The 18,343-nt window shown below is 50.3% G+C and overlaps 1 protein-coding gene across 1 annotated transcript in view; it reads right to left on the bottom strand.

Moving 5' to 3' along the window:
* The window catches only part of Urb1 (URB1 ribosome biogenesis homolog), a 62,493-nt gene that overhangs the window by 16,272 nt on the left and 27,878 nt on the right, over positions 1–18,343 (bottom strand). The window contains exons 15-26 of the mRNA XM_059276853.1: positions 16,902–17,021; positions 15,377–15,493; positions 14,795–14,933; positions 13,941–14,111; positions 12,821–13,014; positions 11,057–11,272; positions 9,655–9,834; positions 8,356–9,205; positions 7,590–7,788; positions 6,419–6,605; positions 3,603–3,661; positions 909–1,102 (exon numbers count right to left, since the gene is read on the bottom strand). Of these exons, the coding sequence (XP_059132836.1) occupies positions 909–1,102; positions 3,603–3,661; positions 6,419–6,605; positions 7,590–7,788; positions 8,356–9,205; positions 9,655–9,834; positions 11,057–11,272; positions 12,821–13,014; positions 13,941–14,111; positions 14,795–14,933; positions 15,377–15,493; positions 16,902–17,021 (2,626 nt within the window). The remainder of the gene's footprint in view (positions 1–908; positions 1,103–3,602; positions 3,662–6,418; positions 6,606–7,589; positions 7,789–8,355; positions 9,206–9,654; positions 9,835–11,056; positions 11,273–12,820; positions 13,015–13,940; positions 14,112–14,794; positions 14,934–15,376; positions 15,494–16,901; positions 17,022–18,343) is intronic.

Here is an 18,343-nt window from a genome sequence, read left to right as displayed (position 1 = left end):
GGAGGGTGCATTGCAGCAGGCCTGGAAGCTGGTACTATCCTTCCAGAGGAAGGCTGGAGGGGGCCTCCATCCAGTCTCCGCCCCAGGATCACACGCAGTCTTGTAATAAATCATCTTCAGAATCACCATCTTTCTAGGGCTTCACAGGGCTTGGGCTCAGGATCTACCTACCCCTTCCCCCACATTTTAAAAAACCCAAGATTTTAGAATCCAAGCACACTCCCCAGTTATGCCAACACAATCTCCAGCAAACACACTCCTGCCTGCACAAGGTGTGGAGACCATTTCACTTTCTAACTTCCTGGACCAATAATTTGCATCTGACAGTTTTGTCTTTAGCCAGGCTGTTTAGGACAGACAGACCCTGTTAACGCTCACTGGTCTGAGGGTGACGCTTTGTCTCTAAACTGTCGCTTGGAGGGGGCAGGAGCACTCAGACTGGGTCCTGACATTCAAAGCAGTCTACACAGCACCAGGGACTCGTGAGCACAGAGTCCATGCTGACTGAGGTGGAGACAGAGTGCAAACCTGGCTGGAAGACTTCTACAGCAGTGGGCCACCACCAATGAAGCTCTAGCCTTTCCTGCAAGACCCATGGGCGACTCCACTCCTCTCCGGGCAAATGTCCACACTTATTTTCCCATCTCTCTCCTAACTCCCAGACCTTTAACACCAGCTCCTGACAGGGCCACATGAGCCCCCACAGAACCTCTGTAAACCAGACAAAGCCTTCAAAACAGGGGGCAACTTCTGTGTCACTGTTAAGACAGAGGAGCACGTCTGGACCCTGAATCTGATAGACACAGAGATTCCAGTACGGCACTCTGAAAAGGAATGGTGCATGGCTAGCTGGACGGAGCAGAAGACAGCAGCTGTCACTGAGCTGGGAGGGCAGAGTGTGCAGACACCTTTTACTTGACTGTCCAGATCTTCCGGTTCTTCCGATGTCAGCATGGTTGGCAAAAACAGAGAATGCTGGGTGAGCATCATGTGGACCACTGGAAGCTGGACAAGTTTTGTGTGCACAGAGCTTTCTGGACTATACAGGAGTTTCATGGCATCGAGCAGAGTCTTCAAAAAGGTGAGGTTCTGGTACCGAAATCTGGAAGACAAGCCAAAGGGAAAAAGTGTCATGAAGGGAAGTTTATTTTTTTAGGAAATAACATTTGTCCTTAGAATTCCAAAAATAGAAAGCTGACAATTTTACAGTGGCTATGTATACATTCAACCCTGGTTCTGAGTCCTATCTGTCCACCATGACAGGGATCTCTAACCTACATCATGAGGAGATCCTGTCATGAGACAGACGTCACAGAATGGCTGACACAGACAGGACAGCGACATCACTACCCAGCCTCGTGTGGGATCGCTATCATACAGGGTGATCTCTGACCAAACCATCTTCTGTGGCACGTGGCTGAACTTCCTCTGTGGCAGAGCTATCAAGAAGACCATTCTGTCTGCTGAGTCAGCAGGCAGATGCCTGAGTCTGAGGACGGCACTCTGCAGTGGACCCTACCAGGTCGGCCTCCCTGGGTCCTTGGTCATTTGGACTACACCAAGCTATGTCTTCAATCCCTTCAAACCCACTAAAAGGAGAAGAGGTCTAGGAGAAATCCTTGTAGCTCTCTCTAGGTCAGCATTAGGATCTCCCTAGACTTGTCATGAAGAAAACAGGAAGTGCTGTGCAGCATCAAGGAGAGTGGGGCTGGGCGGGGCTGTGTAGGGGAGAGTGGGGCTGGGCAGGGGCTGTATAGGGGAGAGTGGGGCTGGGCGGGGCTGTGTAGGGGAGAGTGGGGATGGGCGGGGGCTGTGTAGGGGAAAGTGGGGCTGGGCGGGGCTGTGTAGGGGAGAGTAGGGATGGGCAGGGGCTGCATCAATTCCCCTGGACACTTCCCAGCACTTGGGAAGAAGGCTCAGAGTTGGAGGAAGCTTGGACTACATAGTGAGACTCTGTCTCAAAAGGTCAAAAACAAACAAACAGACAGACAAATAAGAGAAGAAGAAAAAGAAGAGGGGGCTGGAGAGATGGCTCCGTGGTTAAGAGCACTGGCTGCTCTTCCAGAGAATCTGGGTTCAATTCTCAGCACCCATAGGGTGGCTCACAACCATCTGTAATGTGATTGAATGCCCTCCTCTGGCAAGTAGAGGAATATGCAGACAGAGAACTCAAATACATACAAACATAAATAAATAACGCTTGAAAAAAAGAAGAAGAAAATATAATAATGATGGCAGTATTTAACCTGGAACCACCCCTTCCTTCTTTCTTCTCATGACATTTTCTCTGGATGTTGGACATCACAAATAATCAGGAATGAAGATTATAGGCACCACACATCATTTCATGATTCTCTGCACACCCAAACTAGTCTGACCACAGCAAATGCAAGCGAGGTCACATTAACACACACACTCCCTGCTGGGAACAAAGTCTCTCCACTTTGCTCATCGAGTGACATTCAAAGTGTGCAGGTCCTCCCCCAGCCAGCAGGTCCTCTACCAGCACTACATGTAACATGGGGGAGTCACTGCAGGGGCTATCAAGGTGGGGAGGGCTCAGGGAACAGCCTAGATGTCCTCCAGCAGGGAACTGCTAAATAAACCGCTGTACTGTCTAAAGACGGAATTCTACACAGTAGTGAAAATGGATGACTTTTAGATCTGTATGTTTTAAATTAGAAACATCTGAGTAAAAAGAAAAAACAAAGACAAAGAATGATATGAATGTTCAAAATATCAAACACATGCAATAATACATCATGCCGTGGAACATACTCTGCCACACAGAGGCTGGTGGCCACAGCTCAGTGGTATAAAATACTTGCCTAGCATTTGTAAAGCCCTAGCTAGGTCAATCCTCGGCACTAAAAAAACAAAAACAAACAAAATAAAACTACAAGATAAACAGCCCTGGAGGATGACAAATGCATGGCTGGGCACAGAGGGGAGACAAGAATTAATTAGGAATAATATAGAAAACGGTGACATTCATCGTGTTTGAGTACAGCTATCAACTCTACACTTCAAATTTTCAAAATTTCATTTTTACTTCCTGTGTGCACGTGTGTGTGTGTGCGCGCACAACACATCACAGCATGCATATGGAGGTCAGACCAAGGGGGTCCTGACCCGCGCGCGCGCGCGCAACACATCACAGCATGCATATGGAGGTCAGACCAAGGGGGTCCTGACCGCGCGCGCGCGCAACACATCACAGCATGCATATGGAGGTCAGACCAAGGGGGTCCTGACCCGGAATCAAACTCAGATTGTCAGGCTTGGCAGCAAGCACCTTTATCCACTGAACCATCTCTCCAGACTGTTTTGTTTTCTTGAGATAAGGTCTCATGCAGCTCAGGCTGGCCTTGAACTTGCTATGGAGCAAAAGAATGATTTTGAAATTCCTCCCAAGTGCTGCATTACAGACATGCACTATCACACCATTTCCATGTTTGTGTGTTTAAGATGATTTTCTTCTCTGTAGACAAGGCTGACAGCTGTGCCGCTGTAACTGGTACTCTAGTGACAAGCTAAAGAGACCTGCATGGTTGGAGCACCACGTCTTTACAAGTGGCACCAAGAAAATCAAATCAACTTACTTGAGTCCTGTCTTCACAAACTGCTGCCAGTCACCAGGGTCAACCTCTTTAAGCTCATGCTAGAAAAAAGCAAGCAAAAGTGCACATGAAACATGCCAGTGAGCCGGACACACTGAGGGCTCCAGCGCAGTTTCGGGAGGCAGCTGAACTAGCTCTAGTTCTCTCTGACTTCTGAAGCAGGGTTACCGAGGGCCCTGCAGTCCTTCCTACCCAGTCTGTCATCCCCCCTGCAGTTGCTCCACTCACCTACTGCCGTTCCTGCTGACACAGAGGGGCAGAGACAGGCCAACCATCTTACAACGAAGACTAACGTGCAGACTATGAACTTACAGCAAACAGAAACCAAGTACCCAAACACAGCCGCTTCGTTTGAGACAGGCTCCCATGTAGGCCGCCGTGAACTAACTGGGGACGCCCTGCCCCTACTTCCTGAGGGCTAGGATTACAGGTCTGAGCTACCATTCCCTGTTTATTCGGTGCTGGCGATGGAACCCAGGGTTTTGTGCATGCTGAGCAAGGGCTCTACCCACTGAGCTACAACCCCTTGTATCTGAAATTTTATCAGCACACCAAACACGCAAAGGGGCATTTCCCGAGCGGTCCTGTAATGTTTCCATGCCCACCTTTTCAGACAGCACTGGTGGATTTGCGATTAGCCTTTCACTTAGGAACCAGTGGAGAACACTCAGAGGACATGCTCACCCACCCCAGGAAACAGTGCACAAAGGGACCGTGAGGTGCAACGCTGGCCCTGAGCACAGCTTAGCACAGGTCACTCATGTCACTGCCTCCACCAGGCCAGCCATGCACAGAGACCTCAGTGCCAAAGACGGCCAGGAGATCCCAGAGCACTGGCCCTCGACCGAGGTCTTCTCTGACGCATCACATTCTTAATTCTCTTCTCTTTGCCCAGCACTTGCTGTTTCGGGGATTCACCAGGATAAACTGATCAGATGTACAGAGGGCTGTGGCAGTCAGTACTGAGCCTCACAGGGTCTAGAGTAATCTAGAGACAAAAACCTCTGCGCTGTCTGTAAGGGAGTGTCTAACACTTACAGTTCAGTTCTAGCTCATCACTTGCACGCAGATATACCATCTCTAGGATATTCATTCACCTAACATGGCGGAATGGCCTTGCGATGTTCCCTTAGTTCTGCATTGCTGGTCTTCCTGGGTGGGGCTGGTGGTAGGTAGGGCACTATGGATAGAGCAGGGGCCTGCAGGTGCTGAACCAGCTCTCTACCACTCAGCTACACCCCAGCTCTGCACTGCTCACTTCTGTAGTTGGTGTTTGTTAGCTTACGATCACAAAAGACAGTAAATTTACATTTTCATGGTATTGGAGGAAAGGGTGACAGACATCACATATAGAATACTACTAAGCAACAAAAACCCAGGTACTTGCCGGGCGGTGGTGGCGCACGCCTTTAATCCCAGCACTCGGAGGCAGAGCCAGGCGGATCTCTATGAGTTCGAGGCCAGCCTGGTCTACAGAGCAAGAGCCAGGACAGGCACCAAAGCTACACAGAGGAACCCTGTCTTGAAAAAAACAAAACAAAAAACCCAAGCCAGCTACTCATTCCCATATCTGTAAAGTAATACTTAACCAAGAAAAGAGACACTGAAGGGTACACACTGAAGTCATGCCATGTTGGGTTCCTGTTACTTTAAATTCACAAACCATGACACAACAAATTAAGCCTGAAAGTACAGGTTGTAAAGTATATATATCTCAATCACTTTGTGATTCATAATGAACTCACAAATAAAAACATCAAGCAGCTAGAGTACGGGAGCCACCCAAACCCTTATCCAGTCCCAAGCTCTACACATCTCAATGTATCTCTGAAGCTGTACAGCTTCCACTGGGGTTTTACAATCCACAAGTGTATGGTACATGCCTGGAAGCTATACAGATGGCATGCCTGGAAGCTATACAGACAACATGCCTTGGGGGCTACTACTAACTTTCAGGATACTATTTCTATATGGAAACATAACATTTTAAAAGGGGGTACTTTAATAGAAGGGAATAAACGTGGACCATTTCTCAACTTTATAACCACCACAAGCTGCAGATAAACAGATGGCTGACTGCACCCAGTGCTTAAGAAGCTAGGGATGGAAAGCCTATGGGCCATCATAAGACAACTAACTGCTCAACCCACATTTTCAAAAGGTCCTAAAATCAGCCGTAGGGAAAAAGGCACCATGTATTAATGAGTGAAAGTAAGAATGACAGATTTCTGACTGGAAACAAAGCAATCCAGAAGATAGGAAGGCGGTACCTATAAAATAGTTAAGAAAAAACTAAACTGTCCGCTTGAATTTTAAACCTAGTGAAACTTTTCCCAACTCATCCTATGAGGCCTGCCTTACCCAACACAGAGCATCACAGAAAAGATAAATTCAACACTATTCAACTATGCCTTTGCCCAAAGGAACAAAAACTCCCTAGCGGAATTAATTATCAAATCAAATTCAACAACATAGAACAAGGCTAATACACTATGATCAAGTAGTTGATTTCAAGAATACAAGGCTGGTTTAGCATTAACTAATAAAATTCACCCTATTAACAGACTAATCAAAAGACAGACTTTCTGTAACATCTCAATAGATGAAAAAGAATCTGATAAAATGCAACATCCATTCCTGATAAAAGATGGCTTACAAATTCAGAGCCCTCCCACCCGACTGCCCCCAGACATCAGTCCCCTCATTTCCTCTGAGGCCTCCTTCACACCATACAGTCTGGCTTGTCTGGCTCACGTCCCCTCAGCATGTAAGCAGGGTCTCTAAGGAGAGTCACTTACCAGCAACTGGCTTAATCGGAGCAGCATTGGCTTCTCTTGCTCCTGGGGGTTTTCATCTCCTGGCTCCCTGCCACTGAAGGACACAGCCAGCCACTGCATACAGGACCCCAGAAGGGTCTTCCTCCAGGCCCTCAGCTCTTCTGCTGACCCCGCCAAGGCTGCAGAGACAGAGTCGGCCACGATCCAACTGCAGCAGGAGACAGGGGCGGCAGGGTTACGCTGCTCAGGGCTGTCTGCACAGAGGCCGCACTGCCCACTCTCGGGGCCACTCTGACTTCATGTCACACTGTCAGTGGGCTCAGCACAGCAGAGAAAGGACAGTCTCTCCAGACTCTGTGTGTGTGTGTGTGTGTGTGTGTGTGTGTGTGTGTGTGTGTGTGTGTGTGTGACAGAGACAGAGAGAGAGTTTCACCAGGTATAGAATACTGGGTTGGCAGTTATTATCTTTTTTTTTAAAATTTTTAAATTTAATTTATTTATTGATTCTTTGGGAATTTCACATCATGCACTGCTAGTTTCACTCACCTCCTGGTCCCCCCATATCTTCCCCTCACCCCTGCAGTGCCCCCCCAAGAGAAATTTAAAAAAAAATCAAAACATAACAATCAAGCAAGCAAACAAACAAACAAGACCCCTCTTCTCCTTCTTTCCTGCCTCTCCACCACCTCTTCACCGTCCTGGCGGCACTGGGAGCTGTGGTGTGTCACACAGTCCACCCTTCTGTCTATCAGTTTACCAGCAAATGTTCACTGCAGTGAGTCCTGGTCTTCTTTCTCCAGACTCATTCTTAACCAGGGTCTCCCCACCTCTGATCTAGTGCACACAGGGCCTGGTGCTTTCTTTGGAAGGCTGTTCTATCCGCAGTCAGTGGCACTCCGTCCCTCAACCCTCTGGAGACCAGAGAGCACACCCCCTCACCCAAGTGAGACGCTACAAAACGCTACAAAAACTGGGGGAAGCCGCTCTGGTAGAGCGCTGCTCTTGGGCATCTGCCCCAGCCATCCGCAGGCAGAGATACACTTCTCCAGCCATAATGGCTGCCCCAGCCAGACTGCTGTTCCGTCTACCGGCACAACAGGAAGACACACTTTTCCTTAACTGTTTTATACATACCAAAGAGAAAAGTGACACTAAGAAGGGGAAAACCATCCCATGGCCTTGGCTGTCATACCTCCTGTGACTACTCAGAGTCTGAAGCAAGCTGGGTAAACGGTCGATGAGAACATGCAGATCTTTGGTTCTTGCAAATGGCACGAGCCAAGCCAGGGACTCCAGATGCAGCTCATGTTTGGAGAGTCCGTCAGTCTGAAAAACCCTGTCTCGTACTTGTCTCCATAGGGCCCTCAAGACAGGAGTGACAGCGGAGCTCACTAGGCAGACACAAAGCGGAGGTTACTGTGCACAATGCAGGGCACCTTTGGACCTGTGGCTGCCTGCAGGGAACCTCCCTTTAGGAAGCACCGTCACTGACACAGTACAAAGCAGCAGGGAATCACCTTTTGTTTACTATAAGTGAGTAAGTTGGAGGTGACTGTCGGTGCCAGACCTGAGGCTCAGCAGGGAGAGAAGTGGATTCACACTGCTTGGACTCAGTATGAACTCACCAACAACTTTCCTGAAGGAGAGGACAGTGTAATGGGACAAAGGATGGCTTAGCCCTCAGTTACTTCTGCTCAGTCAGAAACAGCCAGAACACCCCAATTACTGCCCACCCTACCCTGCCTTTCTAATTAGGAATGGCTAGGCCCCTGGGGCTACACCTCAGTTCCTAAGGTCAAGAGACAAGAGAGGCTGTTGAGAATTCTCAGCTTTCTCAGACTCAAGAGACTACAGTAACGAGGGATCCAACTGTACCAGGCCCAGAACACAAGTGACAGGGTCTAAGAGGGCAAGCCATTCCGCCTTCCCAGCAGAGACCCTCACTGCTCTCTCCATACCTCCTGCTGGCCGCATGAAGCATCCTTGTGTCCTGTGCTGGAGATACACATGGATAAGGGGGAGGAAGTCATCCAGGTGCTCCTGCAGCAGCCCCCCACCAGGCTGCCCACACCACAGCTCAAACTTCAGTAGGTGGGTGCTGCTGTGCCGCAGGAGCAGGCTAGCAATGCCCAGGGCTGCCTCTGTCCGTCGGACCAAGCAGTACTCAAGCAGCTCGGCTGGGACCGCAGGGGCCAGCACAGGGTCTCTCTGCAGAGTCTGAAGGAATACAGTGTCCAGCTCACGCTCGGCCAGAGTGGGGAGCAGAGCCCCCAGGCCTCGAACATACTCGGCCCACCAGAGGAGCTCACAGCTCTGCAGCTGCTCCTGGGGGCTGCTTGCCAGCAGCTGTACCAGTGTCTTTCCAAGACTGCTCAGTTGTCTCTCCTTTCCTGGGGACTGCGTGCCTTGCTGGGCCAGCAGGTGGGCCTCTGGCAAGCCCAGCAGGGCCAGGGTGACCTCTCGGATCTGGACACTCTCCATGTATGGATGCAGCTCCCGCAGGGCCTCCAACTGAAGCAGGGTCTTGGGTGCTGTGGCAGAGTTCACAGTCCTGGTGCGCAGCTCTCTCAACACACTTTGGGTGATGGCTTCTGAGTACTTGGCCAGGAGGTCCAACCGGCCCAGTTTATAGAGAATGGGGGAACTTGCCACCAGTAGCTGAAGGACCCCGGCACTGAAGTGGGCCGCTAGGAGCTTCACCAGGATGGGGCTGAGCGTGTGTGGAGGCAGAGCTTTCTGCTCCAGGGCTAGAAACCAACTCTCCAGCGTGGGGTGTTTAAGGATGGCCACCAGCAGCTCCTCTACTGTCTGAAAAACAAGGTCAGGAGCATACTTTAACATGTGTGACACAGGGCCGGGGGGCCACAGCTACCCGAGAACACCCTGTGTCCGCAAGGAAACAGCAGGAACCTTTGTAAACCTGCTCTACCTTAGTCCACGTTTTGGTGCCGCTCCCGGGGCAAGCCTGCAGCATCCTGCCACACACATGCGCTACAGAAGGCCTGTCAGCACAGGACACAGCTACCTGACCCTCACCCGACCCCTCGAGAGGTTCAGGGACAGGTACAAATAAGAGCTCCGGGCTGGCATGACTGGAAAGACAGAACCCAGGCTAAGCTATTATCCTTGGGCAGGGTCCAGCATCTCAGCCATAGTTTTCTACAGTTCTCTGTTCTCTAGTAAACACATTTTTAAACTCAGAAATGGACAATATCTGCAACCTGTGGGAAAAGAGGAAAAGGTTCTGGTGGTGGTACCTTGTTAGTGGCCAACTCAAGTGAAGCCACAGACTCCATGTCCAAAAAGAGATCAGACTCAGCACGGGCGGCCTCTGCCTTCTGCTGGTTCTGGGCATCCAGCTGCTCAGAGTGGACAACCAGGTGTTTAAGGAGATCCAGGAGGAGCTGCAGGTGGGTCGGGCCCACACTTTTGCCCAGCTGTAAGAGACACATGACCCTCAGACAAGAAGAGCTGACCAGCCAGCAGAATACTGACTGCCAGGTCCTGTGGAATCAGCAGGAAACTGGAAGGGCAGGCCAACAAGGCAAGACTCATACACAGGGTTTCCAGGGTCCTCTCACATGGGAGACTGTCTTCCTCCAGGACTGTCAGGCAATCTCCCCTCACCATTCTTCCCCAGGTTAGCCAAGCTGTACATAAGGAAGCACTTGTATACATACTTGCTATTTAGGGGAGCATGGGATAAAAGGGACTTGTCTTCCTAAACCTCAGTGAAATACAAATGTTAACTTTGGCTAAAACAAAGGGAAAGATGGCTCAGCAGGTACGGGTACTTGTCACCTAGTGTGACAACCTGAGTCAATCCCCAGGAACGCTCCCCCTACTGAAAGGAAAAGACTCAATTCTTAAAGCTGCCCTCTACCTCCACATGCATGCTCCTGCACGTGCACATAAACAAGCACATGTTCATAAACAAACAAGCACATGCTCATAAACAAACACATGCACATAAACAAACAAGCACATGCACATAAACAAGCACATGCACATAAACAAACACATGCACATAAACAAGCATATGCACATAAACAAACAAGCATATGCACATAAACAAACAAGCACATACACATAAACAAACAATGCACATAAACAAACAAGCACATGCGCAAAAACAAACAAGCACATGCGCATAAACAAACAAGCACATGCACATAAACAAGTTAATGAGTGAATATGTGTAGTAAGTGTGGGTTTTTGTTTTTGTTTTTTTAAATATGGGCAACAGGTCAACAACAAAACCCAAACTAAAGAGCTATACAGCCCACCAGCAGCAAGTTCAACAGCGAGCTACTGGACTCACTGCTGCTACTGTCCAGGCTACCACAGGAGGGACCTTGTCCTGCGTACACACACTGGCCCAGACAGACGAGCATTGCTGCCTCTGCACAGCTGCCTGGAGAGGGCCGGCACAGGAGCAGCAGAGCCCAGCGCCCAGGCTCCAGAGCAGGGGTCTGCACAGCTGCCCGGAGAGGGCCGGCACAGGAGCAGCAGCTGGGGCCTGCCTCGTGGCATATCAGGATTTCTGTCCCTGCATGACCACTATGGTGCAGACTCAGAGAAGAGCACTCTCTGCAGGTGGAGGGCTGGGAGGAGGAGGAGGAGGAGAGGAGGAGGAGGAGGAGGAGGAGAGGTACTGACCTGGCTGAAGTTCTCCACAGTGCTCCTGAGGTAGAGCAGCACCTGCTTGGCTGAGCACAGCACCTGCTGCAGAGCTAGACCCGGAAGAGCAGCCAGCAGCTCTGTCTGAATGTTCTTGTCCCCAAGTGTGCGGCTCTCGTACGCTGTTTGCAGCAAGGTGGAGAAGCAAGATGAGGTGGGGACATGGGGTACAGAGCTGCTGGGCACCTGCAGTGGCTGAGGGATCAAAAAGGACAGAATGGAAAAGAAATGACCTCAGAAGCAAAGGCTCACACACCGGCGACAACTGGCTAACAGGTAATGAAGGGCATTTCACACTAAACACTTGGTGCGGTGTGGCGCCGCACTCAAGGAAACCCCATCCCAACACTAACAGCCTGAGGTCAACCTAGAACGTGCCTGCCGACAGTGCAGAGCACCTAGCGTTTGGTGTGAACAGACCTTTCAGTGAGGAGCCGACTGCCACAAAAAGGGGATTTGATCACTGCTGCTACCAGGATGAATCACTGCAAACTAGGAAAGTACCACCCAAAGCAAAGCCCTGTGCAAGCTACCGGCCTGCCCCGAGCACCTTGTCAGAAGGACAATGGGTAGAAGGAAAAGAAGGATCCAGAACAGTCCTGCTCCAAACAGAAACTATTCACTTATCACCACCAAGCTGCTGTCTAAACCTACCCATGGAACTTTAGAACACTTGACTTTCTTCAGCTAATGAGCTCAAGGCCACTGTGTACAGATGCTCAGTGGTTCTCAAAGCATGGTCTAAGGACCAGCGTGGCTGCACCATTACTTGGGACAGTGTGACAAAGGCTGATTCTCAAGATCCTACCCCATAGCTGCTAGCTGGGTCACATTAGGGTCACGGCCTGGCAGTCAGTTTAAATGAACACCACAAAGGGTGACTCCCAGCTGTGATCACACCGGCACACAGGAGGAGCGGGACTGAACTCGGCCGCCTGCTGACTGGTGGGGACCATGCCTCTGTGCAGAGGAAGACGGCAGTGGCTGTCTGGACATCAGCTCTGGAACAGGGCTCATCAAACCCTGCCCCACCACTAATTGCTGGTGGAACTTCTCTGCACCTCAGGTTCCCCATGTGTAACTAAACGGTGATCAGCGTCTTGACCTACCTCTCAGAGGTGGTGAATCAAACAGTTAACAATACACATGGCTACCTTCACAAGACAAAGGCCCTAAGCTATCTGCATTTTTTTTTTTTTTTTTTTTTCAAGACAGGGTTTCTCTGTGTAGCTTTGCGCCTTTCCTGGGACTCACTCTGTAGCCCAGGCTGGCCTCGAACTCACAGAGATCCGCCTGGCTCTGCCTCCCGAGTGCTGGGATTAAAGGCGTGCGCCACCACCGCCCGGCTCACTATCTGCATTCTTAAGCACAGCTGAAGTGGAGTGAATCCACACAAATCCACAGCAAGGTTTACTTGGTGCCCCAGACTGTTTAGACACAGCACCACAGCAAGAATCCTGGGGGTATTGAGGGGGGTGGTGTCTGCTAGCTGAGCACACTAACGTCTGTGGAAGACAGCTGAGACAAGCCCTCCACTTTACTTAGTAAGGGAACAGAGGAAGAGGCCGCTTCTTGTCCTCTGGCTGAAACAGTGATGAACCCATTATGATCATCAGGGAGCTGCTCCACTCACACCGGCTGAGCAGAGGAAATGGGAAGGTCAAGCTCACTCTGTAAACTACTATGCACATCTACTACAGCATGAGGAAGAGACACTTGGGAGGAGCAGCGAGTGCAGCTCACCGAGCCCTCTTGGGCTTGCTCAGGAATCCAGAGGCTGTAGTATCTGTGAAACTGGGCAAGCTGCTGACGGCAGAGCAGGCTGGCCGGCTCGCACTTGTCGTAAGCCTGGAGCAGGAGACACAGGGCGAGGGGGTCCCTCTGGGTATGGAGAAGGTCTGTCAGCACTGCAGTCAGATACGCCAGGACGCGCTCCCCTGCAAAGGAATTGGTGGGCAGGGTAGGGAGGAGAGTTAGACTGCCTCTACGCCGTGCTGACACAGCGCTTTCACAGACACAGCAGACTCAGGGACACTGAGTGCCAGCTCCACGAAGGGTCAAGTGCCCACATGGGAAGGTGCAGGCTCCTGTGGTGTCCTGGGTTCCAGCTCAATACATAGAGGGCACATGGTCTGACATCAGGTCCTCAGGCACATGTACAGCTAGACCAAAGCTACCTGGGACCAGGACTTGCTGGTGGCTCTCCTGTCCCTTCCTTTGCCTTGACACACAGGTCTCTCCAATGGGTAAGGTGGGAACACATGCCACCTGAGTCCCTCTCCAGGCATGGCACTTGCTGCTTGATCAGAGACTCTGGGATGACCAGGATCACCTTCCCCAGTGATCCTAGCTACATGCCATTAGATGGCGTAGCTATGAGAATAGCCTATATCCCTGGGCCACATCCTCGAAGAGAGCCACCAAGAGCCACCTGACGTGGATTGGCCTATAACATGGTCAGGAAACTTTTATCCTCAAACCATTGCCATGGGGGCTTCACATGTTATGGTAAAGTCTGGGTATGCCAGATTACTATGATCTGTGACTGCTCTCAGGCCTAAGATACTTGGGAAACCTAATAGATAGCCAAGGTTCATCCTTATTCTGATAGCAGGACTGAGTAGCACCAAGAAAACCTCAAAGTGATAGCTGGTTCCATGGAGCCATGTGAACACATTCTTCTAGACTCATCCCTCAAGGACTGCTCTGCCAGCAGCCTAGTCGCCTGCACATCTAACCCTGTGCTCTGGGCTCCAGACTGAGGTTCCATCACTCTGGGGAATCCGACTGTTGGCTCTTCATACTTTCAGCCCCTGGTATCCCAACCCCAACCTCCGCAGGCACCCTGACTATGCACAGGTACCTGCTTTACTTTCTGTCCCAAGAAGCAGCTTATTCCTGGCTTCCAGAGCTGCAGGAACCAGAGCACTGAAGGGGAAGGTGAGCAGAATCATGTCTTCATTTAACAAGAACCCGATCTCCTCATCCAGGCCCTCGCTGCCTTCCACCAAGACATCCACCATGTCCAGCACATCTGAGACAGAAGGGAGAGGCTAGCTTAGGAAGGAGCCACCACAGGATCCCACTGTAAACAGCCCAGGACAGGAAGAGGCAAGAGAATATTACAAAAAGAGATAAACAAAAATTTTCCAACTTCTCTCAGGGGAAAATGCTTCCTAGAGGTTGACAGATGCAGACACTGCCTGCAGTTTTTAAGGCCTGACAAAGTACAGGTACTCAGCTAAGGTGGACATTACCCCAGATGTCCAGCCGAGCAAGCGACACTCGAGAGGGCTACAGCACAGACCAGCACTCGGGCATCTAGGTTCAAATCTTGAAGTTGCTAGGACGTAAATGTGAGAGGCAAAGTGACTTGGCCTCTCTGTCCCCAGCTCTCTTAACTGTATATTAAAGAAGGACAGCAATACCTTCCTCACCTTAGAGCTGTTAGGAGGTTTCTGTGAGATCTGTAAAGAGCTTAACAGTGCCAGCGCACAGTAGACAACAGACAAACAAAAACTCCCAGCAGGTAAGTTCTCCACACACAGCACAGTGGGAAGCAGCTTCCTCTCCAGAGTTGCTGAAGGGCTCGTCCTTCACACAAGGAAACGGGCTGTCTGCACTCTGTCCAAAGCCTCGGCACACGTCTCATTCTGTCTAACTTGCCACTGTAGCCTGAGACTCAGAGCACAGTAGTAGTCTGGGCACAGCACCTACCGTCGATGTGGGAGATGGGAATGCTGACATCATCGGCGTCTTGCTTCCCCACAGTGGCCTGCAGGGTGCTGGCTTCCTGGACAAACTCAGAAGCTTTGTCCGTGTATGAGTAAGGGCTCGCCACCAGTGTCAGTAATGTCTGAACATAAAAGAGGCAGGTGAAGACAGTCAAATGCGACAAATAAATAGAAAAAAAGTCCCAAATGCCCTTGGTCAAAATTAAAGGAAGGAAGAAAATGTTAAGTGTCCTTATTAAGAATAATAATATAATTTTAGTAAAAAGATTTTTAAAGCTTTTTGAAATACAATTTTAAAAGGATCTCTTCTATTCTAATACTTTGTAACTTGGCTTTTTGGATAACCTTATTCCTTCAGGCAAAAACAACTTCCCAAATGAGATCAAGAAGCATGCAGTAGCACACTGCTACTTCAGATGCTAACACTGAGTGGGCGCTCAGTGTCAGCAGGATTAGGAAGTGAGGCGCAGCAGGAGCCTTCTGGCAGGGCTGCGTCAGGAAAGGCTCAGCGTGGTTGAGTCAGCTGCCCCAGAGCACACTCCATTCCGTGGAGCTCTGCACTCACACGCTCCAGGAACTGAATGATGGTTTCCTTGTGCTCTTCTGCAGTGCTATCCAGGTGCTCCAGCCACAGCTCCAACTCTCTCCACGTGTGTTCGAACACACCTGTGTCCCGAAGAATCTGTTGGCAGCAGAGGCATGCAAACGTCAGAAGCAAACCTGCTTTCTGTGCAGCTGCAAGTTTCACACCAACGTGCCCGACTACAGAGGGCTGCACACACCAGCCTTAGGTGTGCTCCACCAGCTGCTCTCCTAGGATGGAACCCCACTGCTGAGGTCACTCCACGCCCCGCTGGGAACAACATGGCTCCTTTCTCACTGCTGTGTACTCCCTTTCCTAAACTTGTAATAAGAAGGAGAATGAACCAGGTGGTTCTTGGGGAACTGTTTTTTTTTTTTATTTTCCAAGACAGGGTTTCTCTGTGTAGCTTTGCACCTTTCCTGAAACTCACTCTGTAGTCCAGGCTGGCCTTGAACTCACAGAGATCCGCCTGGCTCTGCCTCCCAAGTGCTGGGATTAAAGGCGTGCGGCACCACCGCCCAGCTGGGGAACTGTTTTTATCTGGATTTTCACAAAGACCAGATAAGCACATGTCATGACCCCTCACATGACTCAACCCTTAGCCTAAGGGAACTCCAAGTCTAGGATAACATTCCTACCAGGGGAGAGCTTAGTAAGGCAGGATCTCAATTTGCCAATATGATACTCCTAAAGGTCCTCTGACGTAGGAGACTCGGGAGCTAAGTGCTCTTGTGGCACAGGGCCCTGCCACAGTGTGCACCAAACACCCCAACTGTCAATCCCACCTCTGCAGCCACTAGTCATGACATCTGGCTGGGGTGGAGCTCTCAGCTAAACGGTCGGTGAGGGAATGGCCACACAGGGGCAGGGACTCAAGGCGGCCTTCAAGCAGCTCAGACAAGAAGCTGAAAATGTAGTAACATCATCAGCCTTTCAAGGAAAACTGCAAAGTAACACAGTGGCACTCCAAAAGCACCAGCTGCCACTGTTAGTGTTTCTGAGACGGTGTGGAGATCTGGCCTCAGGCCCCCTGAAGTAACTACAGGTGAGGACTATGATGCCTGCTGGTCAAGTGACCCTGGGAGTGTGAGTGCCACTGTACGAGAGAGAAGAGAGCCAAGTCCTCACTCCCGCCCACTGACTCTGCAGACACCTGAGTGTGGGCGATGGACAAGGTCACAAAGTGGGAAGGCCTGGAGAAAGTCCAGGGTGGGAATGAGGGACAAGGGGGAGCTCGGAAACAGTTTCCCAGGGGAACAGACTGTGTAGAGTCCGTACTGTGCGAGCTGTGACTACTTCACAGTTCCCTTTCTGACCCCCCCCACACACACACACACACACACGGACACACAGTAAATACGTGGAAACATTACAAAAATGTCAAATGGACTACACCCCAAATAAAAACCCACACAAATCTACTGCTCTCCTACCACATTCTAAATCACCCCCATAAGGAAGGCCACGTACATCCTTGTCAGATGAGAAACTGCTGCAAGATACTGACCTTCATGATCAGAAGTTTAGTGGACGACTTGAGCTGTAAATGGCCACTGCTCACAAACATCTTCATCAACAGGTAAAAAACCGAGCGCTCTCCTCCAATGATTTCTGCATCGTGGCCTTCCTAGAGTTAGGACATCATCTCAAGCTGCTAAGACGTACAATTAACAAGGGCACTACTTGCTGAGAAACATGTGACTGCATGCCCAGGATATGGCCAGGCCTTTCACTTCATCTCATTTTAACTACCATTCAGTGAAGAGTTCCGGGATCTCACATGGAAAACCACAGGCTAGGCCACTCAGCCAAAACCTCCGACAGCCGTGGTAAGGAGCCAGCAGCAACAACACAGAAGCATTTCTGTGGGCTGCAGCCCTAGGATCTCCATGGAAATGGCTCACTGAATCCCCCCTTCAACCCAGGAAGAGGCATAGCTGTGACCTGACTGACTCCTAACTGTGTCCTGGACACCAGGCTCTGGTGTAGACGCCATGCGCAGGTGGGAGTGAAGAGGCACCTCAAACAAAGCGGCGCGGCTGTGTTCCGTCAGGACACTGTGTAGACACAACCAACACTCAGTGGATGCACAACAGAGCCTTCTAAAGAGGCTTCCAGATGTTGAACACATGCCTGGGCCTCAGAGCCCGGGCCACTCTGTCATGGTCACAGCCCTTGGTGACAAAGTGCTGGAGATAACTGGTCCAGCACGCATGCCACACAGAAGATGCACTTTAGAAACATGGGTGGGTGGAGCGCGGAGGTCAATTAGTTTCTTGATGCTGCCACTTCTTTCACACTAAGAGGCCCTTCCGGGGAATTCTCATGGACGGGATTGTGTGGTGACTGTGTCTTAGTGTGACCGTTCCTGTGACACTCACGATCTGAAATCACTCATAATGCCATGCCACACAGCACTGTGTCACCTGCCGACCCTCTACCTGGTACCTGCTTTCTGCCTCCATCCTGTCTGCCCTTCTTTACAGACTCCTCTGAGCCCACTGGGCAGCACAACTTCACAGTGGGGTGTCTCAAAGGGCTCACTTCCTGACATACAAATAAGACAGTGTGGTTATTCAGTAGTGTCCTGCTAATCTGGGGAGGGTATGTCCACCCTTTCACTTGTAGAAAGTTTTCTTTTTCCCCAGGAAACAGGAGTATAGGAACAAAGCTTCTCTTCTTCCATCCTTTATTTCTTCTAGAGATAACAGGTGTCCTGGTCTCTGCCTGTCTTTCTAGTAAGGATCTGTGCACATACATACGTGAATGAAGAGTTTTGTGAGAATGCAAACACATGTGCACACATTCATGCTTGTATTCCCTTTTTAAACATAAATGATATCACTGTATTTTTCTTTTATTGTCTTAGTGATATGTCTGCGTTGACTCACAGTCTACATGTAAATTCTTGTGTTCCTTGGCCTTGCTGCCCATTACTCCACAGCGTAT

Source organism: Peromyscus eremicus, chromosome 12 (assembly GCF_949786415.1).
Source record: "Peromyscus eremicus chromosome 12, PerEre_H2_v1, whole genome shotgun sequence".
NCBI lineage: Eukaryota > Metazoa > Chordata > Mammalia > Rodentia > Cricetidae > Peromyscus > Peromyscus eremicus.
The sequence above is the reverse complement of the archived record's forward strand: the minus strand, read 5'-3'. Positions and strand labels throughout refer to the sequence as shown.